Source organism: Empidonax traillii, unplaced genomic scaffold (genome assembly GCF_003031625.1).
Source record: "Empidonax traillii isolate 1590-97213 ecotype Southwest subspecies unplaced genomic scaffold, ASM303162v1 scaffold339:size995844, whole genome shotgun sequence".
NCBI classification, from domain to species: Eukaryota; Metazoa; Chordata; class Aves; order Passeriformes; family Tyrannidae; genus Empidonax; species Empidonax traillii.
Genome location: NW_020955532.1, coordinates 455477 through 468052, shown reverse-complemented (window position 1 = coordinate 468052; position 12576 = coordinate 455477). Strand labels below are relative to the sequence as shown.

The 12576-nt window shown below is 38.1% G+C and overlaps 1 protein-coding gene across 2 annotated transcripts in view; it reads right to left on the bottom strand.

Moving 5' to 3' along the window:
- The window catches only part of TBC1D22A (TBC1 domain family member 22A), a 164516-nt gene that overhangs the window by 86856 nt on the left and 65084 nt on the right, over positions 1-12576 (bottom strand). For both annotated transcript variants that reach the window (XM_027892147.1, XM_027892148.1), the window contains exon 9: positions 10486-10595. In XM_027892147.1, the coding sequence (XP_027747948.1) occupies positions 10486-10595 (110 nt within the window). The remainder of the gene's footprint in view (positions 1-10485; positions 10596-12576) is intronic.

Genomic DNA, 12576 nt, shown 5'->3' with positions numbered 1-12576 from the left:
AAACAGGTAAGTTTGCTTTTCACTACATTTGATCTTTTGCTTATTTATTTTTCTGTTCATTATTTCAGCTGCAAATGAACACAGCTGGGAGTCCCTCTTCTCTTTGTGCTGACTCATCTAACTGGAAAGATCTTTATTGGCTCCCCCAGTCCTCTCATCTAATTAAACTGTGTTTCACATATCCCCTCCTATGACACTTGTAGTTGACTTTCTGAAGTTTGTGAAATAGTGAGAAGGACTTTTTAAACATAAAAGGTATTCTGTTATCTACTATACTTGCCCCTTTTGTGCTTATAGGTGGAACGAAAAGCTAGTAACACAGTTAAAGAAAAAACATTAAACTCACGAAATTCATGAACTATTGCTCAGGGCAACATCAAAGTACAGTGGCTAAGATTTTAATTCCTCTACCATTCAATTTAATTGGAGACACCAGCTTTGAAATTTGATTCAACTTGCCTCCCAACTCTTCCATCTCCTCGTCACCAACTGCTGCGGGGGAATGGAGAACATGCTGTGGTCAGTTCACAATACTTCATCTCGCTGCTCCCCATGAGCCATATGTCCTGCCAGAAAACCTACTCCTGTGAGGGCTCCTCCCCACAGGCTGTAGCTTCCACCAAGGCACCTCCCCCTGCTTCAGCGTGGGGTCCTCCACAGGGGCTGCAAGTGGATCCCTGCTCCACGATGGACCTCCATGGGCTGCAGGGGCACAGCTACCTCACCACGGTCTTTATCAGGGACTGCAGGGTGCTGCTCAGGTGCCTGGAGCACCTCCTCCCCCTCCTTTTCACTGATCTGGGTGTCTGAAGGGCTATTTCCTCTCATATTTTCTCGCTCCTCTCTCATTACTGCACAGTGGTTTTTACCCCTTCTTAAATATGTTACCACTGAGGCACCACCATCATCACCAATGGGCTCAGCTTTGGTCCATCTGGGAAGTGGCCGGAACTGGCTCTGTGTGACACAGGTCCTCTTTCACAGAAGACACCACTGTAGCTCCCCTGCTACAAAAACCTTGCCACTTAAGCTCTCTGCTAACTTTCACAGAATAAAAAAAGTCCAGACTTTAATCTCCTACCTATTCCCCTTCACAGTTGTGGGTCCTCTTTTCATTACTCATCCTACAAATTGTTGTTGTATTTCCTCATTTATCCCTTGTGTAGCTGTGACCATCACTAGTAAGCAAAAGACAAACTTTGAAAAAAGCCGTAAGTTACTTAGAACAGGACTGTCTTGCCTCAACAGATCTTGTAGCAGAGAGTTCACATAAAATATCTGTTATTTCTAAACACTGTTCTTGACACTTTCCAGTAAGCATTCACATATGACAAAGTATGCATAAGTACGCAACAGAATCCATGATAAACATAAAAAAATCATGCACTGGTGTGCAATATTTAAATTCCTTGATGTTCTGCTCAGATGGCTTCCAACACACTTTCAGTGAACTGTGCTAACCTGCTTCACAGCCGAATGGTTATAATATCTAGTTCAAACGCTGACACATAATTAGTTTCACCTTACAATACAGAAGGTTAAGAATTTATAATGTCACGAGAGAACAAAACTTGCTTCAGCTTCAAATTTTTGTGTTAGTAGTCTGTACTTATTCTGTATAACCACCCTACTGCCCTGTAACTACAACTAGATCTAGCAGGACTTCTTCTCAAAACATAGTCATTATAATTTATAATAAAATATTTCATAGACTTCATTAAACATTATTAAAAGTATTAGGTAACCTCTTACATTTTTTTAAGGGTAGAGAAACTCTATATGGAAGAAACTTGAAAAAATGCACAGAACAAATTTAACTGGGACTTTCATCCTGTTACTTACAAAAAGAGAGCAGGGGGAAGAGAGTGGAAAGAGGGGAGAAGAGAGGGAGTAAAAGAGAGAGAGGAAGAGAGGGAGACTTTGCAGGTGTTAGCTTTTTCTTTAAATAGGTGACAATGGGATAATTTTAAAAGAAGAAGAAAGCTGAAGAGGAAAGGAAAACAACCTTTTACATCATCGTGGAGGAGAAATAGAACCAGCCAAACTAAAAGAAAAACCACTGTCAATAATTTAACATAATGAATGCAGCTAAGCAGAGGTATAGGCACAATGCTTCTCCATCTTTTCAGGTCACACACACTGTTCACCAACAACGTACTGATGGAAATATCAGTAACATTTATAGAAGCAAGTGGAAAGTTTTGACACAAAGTCTTCATTTTTAACAAGGTTTTATCAATCAGAGAAGAGTTTTTAGATACAAAGCATGTATTAAGCATCAGACATAGACCAATTTAAGTATGTTCAAGTATCACATGAGCTAATGATAACTGAAAGAAATAAAGCTTTTTTTTTTTATCTCATTATGTCAGAAAGGGATCTTGTGAATTTTATTTTTTTAACTCATTTAAGTACTTAATTCATATATTTCTGAATTCTATAAGCAAAATCCTTTTAAAAATCTCAGTTCACTCTGCTCTCAAAGTTTTGCGAAAAGGTAGGGGGAGGAGGGAGGGACACATGACACTGGTTGATGATAGGCAGAATGTATCTTAACACTATCAATGCTAGGCACAGTTTAGCCAAAATGTTTCTTGGAGATCAAGATTATAATGTAAATTCCCTCTTAAATACAGTCCAGGAAGTAGAGAGTGTGCATGCACAAGAACAAACACAAGTGTGCTGGACTCTGCTGTTAGCACATATTCCATAGCATGTTCTATAATTACTCAAAGATACTTCCTTTAAAAGAAAAGCTCTTTCAATCTTTGTAATTATTAAGCTTGTCTTTTAAAAACGTGAAATTACCTAAGTACTAAGAAAGAGATTTACGAAACATTGCAGCCCAAATTTTTTTAAATGCAAAACAGTATCTTACTAATTCCTACTTAAAAGGATGAAAAAAGCAACAGCTTATTAAAAGGTAGGTGCTGATTCTCAAGTTAGACTAGTATCCACAGTCTCAGAACCAAAGATCCAACCTTCTACTGGGCTGTGCAATCAAACCTAGTTTAATACAAGTGGATTTATTATAAATTATAGAAACTGTTCAAGTAGCAATAACAGAAGTGCTCAAGGTATATTTTTGGATTCTGGCATAGGCCAGACAACAGTTCAAAACTGGATAAGAGCTAGAAATCATAAATATGGACACCTACAATCCCAAAAACTGATGGTGTAAATTTTAAGAAGAAGATAAAATATTTTTATGCAGAAGCATACTGATAGCACAGTATATTTCATCTATAGATTACAAACAAATTTGTTGTCTTCCTGAAAATTTTATTCTCAGTGACAGGCTGGAAAACTGCATTATTAGCTTCCAAAGAGACAGAGGCTCCTTAAGGGCTTCTGATGACACCTGTCCTTAAGAAAAACTACAGCCTTCAGCATAAATCCTAGTGCTGCCCTCAATTTTCTATTACCTGAGGTACTAACCAAAGCTTATCATTACAAACTTAAAACTGGTTACTGGGCTAAATGAAAGAACCATCTTGGCTTCTCCCTTTTAAGAGCAGTCAGCAGTGAATGACTATAGGGGATGGTAGGAGCAAAATAAGCCTGTAGTATTTGCAGCATTCCTTCAGTTTCCAGTGCTGAGACTTCCCTAACTCAGAGCGGTATCTTCATAATTAAAGTTGTTTAAAGATGTTTTGTCAACAAAACTTCAAATTGTTCAAGTTCTAAATCCATGTAAAATGCTTTTCATCCCTTGACAAGTAGTCCAGCAGCTTAGCTACCCAATTACTTTTTTTTTTAAGACTATCCCTCAGCAGAATTACAAGATACTATCTAGGTCTTGCATTAGACGAGATGGAAAGCAACTACTCCCTATACACCTTCTTCATGCAGCTCATCATTTTAAAAACTTCCATTACATTCCTCCACTAAGCTACGTCATCCAAGCTGGAGAACATAATCCATCATCCAAAAACTGTTCCATGCCTTTGATCACACTTATCTTGCTCCATTATTGTTTTTTTAACTTTGAAGCCATCATTTCAAAATGAGACAGATAAGGGATTAGAACAGCAGAGAGCATACTGAGCAAAAGCTCATTTTAGGTTTTAAAGGCAGTAAAGTGATGTTTTCTCTCAAGGACTACTTACATAAACCATTCTCCTCCCTATGTGATAACAGGCAATGTTTTTACCATATATGCTTAGCTTTTTTATGAACTTCTGGTAAAAAGGACTTTACCAAAATGCACCTTGGAAATACAATTAAACCATACAGTTGTTCACAGGCTCACTGATTCCTTCCAAAAGCTGCCAGCTTTGTGCTGCTTTAAAGGGGCTCTAGAAAATATTAAATAATACAGGGTTTTGCCTTTTAACTATTAATTCTGCTAATTCTACACTTTCTCCAAACTTCCCTGATGTGTGTGTCTAATTGTCTGTGCGCTCCTGAATCCCCTTCAAATCATTTTCAAAATCATATCCACCCCATTTCATTCCACCCAATACCAAAGCAGTTTTGAGCATTAGCCTTCTTGTTTACCCATTACCAGAGACCCTAATAGGAGAAAATCACAGACACATATTAAACTGAGCAGAATTAGCAATTGACCATGAAATTCTTACTAGGCATCCTGATGCACAGCATCCTAGTGATGCACTCAACCTTTTCAAACTGATGGGGAGGAATATAAGTCCTCCGGTGACTAAGCAAGATACTAGAATTTTTTTTAACTGAGAAATGTAAAATTTGCTCAAAGAATAATTTCTAAACTCTTGCTCTTCTTTGGATCTTCTTTTCATTCACTGAAAGTTTAAAACACCATAAAGCAGTATTTGCTCCAACAGATTATTAAGAGAAATAGAATCAGATATCTGAGCACAAATACAGAAAGGATTCTGGATAGAAGCACCTACTGTGGCTAGGCTTACGTTTCAGAAGATTTGAGCATCATATATGATATGCAGATAGAGTAATGGAAAAATACCACTTAGGAGTATCATTTGATAAGTGATTACTAAAAATGGTGAAGTTGTCCATTTCTCATCAGAAGAAAAGTCACTCGAGGATGCTGACCAGACTCAAATTCCTGCCTTGATTATAGAACCTATTCCTCATGAAATTTCTCATGTTCATCACTTTCCAAAAAGCTGTTACTTTTATAAGGGCTTTGGAACATAATTCTGATCAAGCAAACCATTGTTTTTCCTTGGAATAGTCACACCTTCAAGAAAAAAACCCACCATGTTTTGTCACTCTCAGGATCCAACTTGGACAAGACACTAGCATAAAATGAACAGTCTGGATTTCTGGAAACTACTAAACATTTATTACCATAGAGAAGTTCTGACTCACAGACGCAGTTACAGCAATTGGAGCTGCAGGGACAGACATGAATATGCAGTTGAACCGTGGAAGAGAACAACATACAGAAATAACTGCTGCTAGCATTTCTGACAAACCCTGACAAGGCTTCCACATTTCTCAAGAATACATTTCTGACTGGCATTAGGATCTGTTTGTACAGGAACTGGAGCACGACTGCAGTGCTGTCTTTCAGCATCAGCTATATGATGTTAGTGGAGACTAAAGACTGCTTGTCAGATCATTATATCAAATATCTCATTTTCCCTAACATACCTCATTTTCTGTGCTATGTTCAGCTGAGGAAGCCAGGATGAAAGACTACTTTCTCCATTCAGCTAATGAAAAGGTACAAAGAAAGCTATACTTGACCTATTTTTCCATTAAAATAAACCTTTGGAAGGCCCTATGAAGAATTTTCAGAAGAGTTATTTCTGCACATACTTCTCAACACTTGAAATGCATGTTCATGTTATTTATCGGTTCTAGCAGACCTCTGAAAGGCTTTCCAAGCAGCATTCCTTCCATCCATCCATCCATCCATCCATCCGTCCATCCATCCATCCATCCATCCGTCCATCCATCCATCCGTCCATCCATCCGTCCATCCATCCGTCCATCCATCCAGACTTCAGGCACACCTTAGCAACAACTTTCCATAACTCAGGAGTGAGTAAGAACTTTGTAGGATTCCCTTCAAAGATCACAAATCTTGCTATTTGATCAGCCATAGAAATAACTAATATGTACCTCAGCACACTCCAGTCCCTGGGAATGAATTATCTCCCTTTTATTCTAAAAATTACCAGGCCATGATAAATAATGATATTAATATTTTAGTGCTATTTTTATACATCTGTTAGATGATTATGCAATGCATATATTTCCTCTTTGGTTATTTTATTACCATCATACTTTAAGTTAAAATGAAGAGTTACACTCTATTTTATACATGAACATTACATTTTCAGGTGGCACAGATCAATGTGAACTTTTTACTTGAATGTTAACGAGACTCTATTGAGAAAAGTGTTATAAAGGACCATTTAGTAATAAAAAAAAAGTTAATTACAATGGATATATGGGAACGTCTAGTTAATTAAATGGAAAAAATACTCATGGGATAATTTTAGTTTTCCCATATGCACAGCCACAGGTGAAAATGCAAAAATGTTCATGCATCATCTACAGTTTGCAAGTGTTCTAAAGACAACCAGCTTTATCATGAGCATGGAAGATATATTTTGCATATGGCCACACACACCTTCAGAAATAGGGTTTTATAAATCCGCATAAATCAGCACATTTTGCAAGAGAACACAGGCTGCAGACAAGTTCTGTGGAAAAGAAGTTTAAGTCTCAACAGACAGCAAGCTCAGAATGTGTCAGTGGCAAGCCCTGGCAGCAAAGCAGCCTCCTGGCCCACTGGATGAAGGGATTATCCCCACTCAGCACTCACTGTCAAATCACAGAGGTTGGCAGAGACCTCTGGAGGCCATCTAAGTCCAAGCCCTGCCCAAAGCAGAGTCACTTGGAGCAAGTGGCTCAAGGCCACGTGAAGCCAGGTTTTGAACTCCAAGGATGAAGGACTCTATAACCCCTCTGGCCAAACAGTTCCAGAGTTTAATCACCTTTACTGTTCAGATTTTCCTTGTAATGCTTGAAAATAGTTTCTTCTATTTTAGGACCACATCTAGAATACCACATCCAGTTTTAGGGACCTCAGTGCAACAAAAATGTGAATAAACTGAAGCAAGAGCAAAAAGACACCAAGATGCTCAGAGGTATGGAGCACATGCTCTGTGAGAGGCTGGGTTGTTCAGCCTGAATAAAGGGAGGCTTCAAAAGCACGTAGCAGCCTGATAAAACCTATATTATCAAGACGACAGAGCTCCATTTTCAATAGTGGTGCATAGTGAGAAGATAAGAGACAAGCAGCATAAACAAACAAAAACTCTTCCATCCAGCTATTGGGAACAAACTTCAACATGAAGACAAGCAAACACTGGAACAGGTTAACCCCCAGAGACTGTGCAGTCTCCATCCTTAGAGGTTTCAGGACCCAACTGGACAAAGCCCTGAGGAACTTGATCTGACCTCACAGCTGACCCTGCTTTGAGCAGAAGGTTGCAGTCACTTAGGAACCTATAACTAGAGACAACCAACAGAGAAGATGCAAAGTAATCTAAAAGCACAAAATAGATTAAACTGTCATGCAATATCAAACATTAAGTAATGGACAAGTTCTGCAAAACTCTAACTGGAACCAAGCACACAGAAACTCCCCGATCACAAAAAACCAGCACAAGTAAATCTGCCAAAGCAACAGATGATTTGATCAAGTTTTTATATCTTCTCTTGGCTAAGAACTGTATTCATGTCAGGAAGTGACTGTCCTGATGCTCAATGCCAACTCTTAGCCTTTATTCCACAGGTCTCTGTGGTTCAAAGATGTGTTCTTATAATAAATATACACAGAGTCACATTAGATACATAAGGGAGGGAAGTAAGATGAGTGAGGAACAGAGAAATAATAGATACTACGTGTAGCAAAACTTAGCAAGAAATACATATCTCTTAATAACACCTCTGACAATTCTGGAATCAAGAAAACGAGACAGTCGAGATGGGCTGGAAAGATAAATGAGTTTTCTGTTAAGAATAATAAAGAGATACAAATGCAATCATTCCTCCATTACACTCTTATACACTGAAAAGACAAACACACACAAAAATGTATCTAGTTCATATTAGTCAAATATTTCAAAAAATGACCCTAATTGATATCAAAGTACATTCTAAACTTATCCAATACTGATAGGGCAACATCAAATGGAAGCTTATATTGAAGAATAACATGATGGAAACAGTCTGCAGAGATTCTTTGATTGCAGTTATTACCACATCACATATTCCTCTACTCTAAAATCCCTGTACAGTTTATTCAGATATCTCAGACAACACTATCACTAGTCACACATGAGTCTCTTATGCCATATTTTCAGAGACTGTGCATCCAGAACGCAAGTCAACTGGAGCCAAAGGATCATACAGTGAATCCACTGGGAATCTTTAAAGTTCATCTAGTCCAAACCTCCTGTCACTGACAGGGACAGTTTCAGCTGAATCAGATTGCTTGAAGTCACATCAGACCTGATCTTGAACAACCTTCCAAAAAAGGTATATCCACAACTCCTTTGGGCTCCCTCATTGTCAAAAATGTACTCCTTATGTCCAATCTAAATCTACTCTCTTTCGGTTTGAAATGTCACCCCTTATCCTACCACAACAGGCCCTGGCAAACAGTCTCTCTCCAGCTTTCTTAAAAGCCCCCTTTAAGTACTGAAAGGTTATAATAATGTCTTCCTGGAGCCTTCTCTTCTCCCGACTAAACAACCCCAACTTTCTCAGCCTTTCTCATAGGAGAGGTGCTCCAGCCCTCTGATCATCTTCATGGCCCTCCTCTGGACTCATTCCAATAGGTCCACATCTGTGCTGTCCTGTGGATCCCTGAAATGGATGCAGTACTCCAGGGTCAGGTCTCACAAGAGCAGAACAGAGGGGCAGAATCACCTGCCTTGACCAGGTGGCCTCTCTGATGCAGCCCAGGATACATTTGGCTGTCTGGACTGCAAGTGCACACTGCTGGTCATGTCCAATTTTTTGTCCACCAGTATCCCCAAGTCCTTCTCTGCAGGGTTATTTTTCCCAGCCATTTCAACCTGCAACTACATGACTGTTTTATCCGGCAAGTAAAGTGGTATCACCACAGAAAAAAAAAGGAAACAAAACAAGAGAAGAAGAAAAACAAGAAACCCTTCCATTTCAGCAGCACTCTGCAGCTGCACTGAATTAACTGTAACATCATTAGTCACACCACTAGCATAATCCTTCAAGCCTGCTTTTGATAGATGAGTGCATCCTTGAATACATCCAGTACCATTCCATTTATGTAACAGTTTAAGTTTTCATCGATGCAATTTAATTCCATTACAATTAGTTTCCATATTTTGCTTATCAGTACTTGATGGTTTTGTATGAAAACAGAATTTTAAGGACAAATGACCTAATCTCTGAACCTTCATTCCTAGAAAAAAAATAGAGCAGCAGGCCAGTGACAGACAGTGTTCCAGAAACAGGTAAAACAGTTGGAGGGCTTGCATTTCTTTACCTGGCTTTCTTCCTTTCCAGCAGATTTCAAGCTCTCACTTTTTTTCTTTGTAATAACTTTTCACATATTTTTAATGTGATCAAGTATTTTAAAATTTAGTTGTTCTGAGACATCAAAATAAGGAAAAAAGCATTTTTTACAAGACTCAACATTGGAAATGACTATGCATTTCAACAGTGCTACACAAAACATTAAGCTATTTGACCTTTAACCAGGAAAAATACACTTAATATGCCTTCAGAAAAGTGAAAGACTTCTGTTGTTGACTCAATTTTATAATAATTCTGTCAAACATGAACTCTGTTACAAGTTTCAATTCACAATGTACCTTAACCGATATGCTTTAGCCCATGAAACATTCATATTAAAGTATTAATCATAGGAAAGGATGTTGTAGGTACTTCTAATCTGCATAAACTTATATGTCCACGAATGCAAACATCCACACACAAATCCACCATTATCAGATTCTAACTTGCTGCATTTAACAGAAAATTGTGTCTGCATTTATAGCTTCTCCACATAGAAAAAAATCAGTGACATAGCATAAGTATCAAGTTTTAAATCAATATTTTAAAAATATGAAGATAATTTCAGGAACTATTAAGACAGCAATCACCTATAAGTTGTTATATTAATGACTTAATAGGTAAGCCAGCTTTTTATCACCTCAGTGAGATCTTGAGCAAACATTCTTTATGCTTGGTGACTGAGGTACAAAATATGCCTCTGGAACTGGAAATTTCAGCTCTGCTCTAGAACATCATATCACAATGAAACATGCAGACATTTTGATGAAAAGAAGTTCCACAATTTTTTTTTCCTTTCTTTCCTTTCTATGCCAAACTAGCAGTAGATTTCTCCAATGGGAAAAATCAACTTCTCTCCTGTTTTTCACAGATGTACTCTTTCTCAACAACCTTGAAGTTGTTCAAAGCCATGACATTAACTGGTTAACTCCACTACTTAAGAGACAGGAAAAATCAATTTACCTGAATGCCATCAAGCAACTTGCTCATGCACCAGTAACTGTCAGCTTCTATGTTCTGCAGCACTTCTTCAGCCAGGCTGGAAACATCAAAATTTTCCACTTCTTCTTCTTCTGTTTCAGCAAAAGAGAGAGAAAGACAAGTCAATGAAGTGCACAGAATAAATAAAGCAAGAATGAGGAAAATAATTGAAAACAAAGACAGCCACCACTTATCTTCTAGTCAGAAACTTCAACGCACATTTACTTTAACAGGGACTAAATGAATCATTTATTGCTCAACTGTGTCATCTAATGGCTTTAAATGTTAATGAATACTTAATTTCTTGCAGACTGTGAAAATCTCAAATCATGCCTGGTTAACCAGAATTAATATATAATAAATTACTTTATTCTAAACATTTCACACCTGAAAGAAGACCAGATGCACTCTGAGAGCCCTCAAGCTATATATGAACAATCTCTGAAGAAGATGACTATGTTTGCATCAATGCACAGAAAGTGCAAATATGTTGCCAATCTTCACTGAAGAGAAAGCCCTGAAAAATACCTTTTAGAAAACCACTGAAATTTATTTAGAAAGCAGACTACAACTTTTCAGGGAGGATTTGTTTGTCAGGCAAGTATTTCGAATTAGAAGGAAATCAGACAAAAGGAAACAGATGATTCCCACCCTCCATCCCCAAAAAATACATGATTCTCAACACTGGAAAAGCACAGAACCCCAGCGATCTCAGGATTCATGGAAATTGTATTTCCATGAAGCATGTTAAAAGAAATTCACATTTCAACATGAACCAAAACTTTACCACCTCAGTTACACCATCTTTTTAAAGCACAGCGTCTGAATTAATCCATTTTGAAAAGAACACAGAATGTGTGCTGTGTTGCCACCCAACTCCCAAAGCTCCCATACAGCTCTGGAAGAGAGTTTAACATGAACTGTGAATGCTCTGAGTAAATGCTGTAGCTTCCTTCTTGCAGCAGCTCACAGTGTCTTAGTGTATCAAGATGACTATCAAAGAAGCATCTGTCCCAGCCCTGGTTTATTCTCAATGAGAGGGTGGTGTAGAAGAGAGAGGTGTTTAATTCTCCCCAAACAGCGCACAGGACACCAAAAAAGGAGTTTGCTCCATTACACAACTGCAAGGTAGCGTAGAATACCAAGAATATATAGTGTCTTAAAACTCCTCTATTACCTATTTTATAGCTTTTCAGTATGTAGTTACAGATGCCTAAGTACATCCTTAGGTCATCACATTTGATTATGCTACCTTAAAGCACTTATTTGTCAATTGATAATAACAATTATCATTACATACATTTTAAAATAATGTTAACATACCATTGATTTTACCACTACTAATAGACACTACCAGCAAGGTGTTACCAAAGCATTCTTCTTTGCATTGGTGTCTGTATGTGGGTGTGCACCTTCTAAAGGATCACTGGGTTTGGATTGTGAAATATTAATGGCTGTAGGACAAGAAGATTATGTTGTGTTAATAAAGCGTTAGTTAAGATATTTACTTACCAGGGAAATCTGGTAAATAAAACAGGGGATTGCAGCAGAGAATCCATAAAATAACAGCACAGGATGAACTCAGAGGTGGCAGGGTTGTAAACAACATACCAGTAGTCATTTACTCGTTGTTAAAGGAATGCCACCTTTGCATTGGAGTGCAGTTTTACAAACCCAGATAAACAAGTATTCATCATATTTCAAACACCCTGTATAATAAACTAAGATATAACTGCCTTGCAAAACAATGAAGAGTGAGCAGCAGACTGCAACAGCAAATTTTTTTTTACAGATCCTTTTGTGAGGAGGAAGAAAATTCTTCCCCAGTGTGAGCAGAGTATTCCTCCCAGTTAAAAGGAGGGCAGATCCCCCACAATGGACAGCAAATTCTATCAATGCTTCTTGGAAAATGGGGGTAACATAGGCAGTAAGTGGAGATGATGCTCCCTGATGCTCAAGTCCCATCACATACTCTGGTAGACCCTTCTCATTAAAGAGTTTCTCTAGAACAAACTTGGCTTCATTTCACTCATTAAACCTAATCCCTCCACAAAAAAACATATCAAGAGAAGA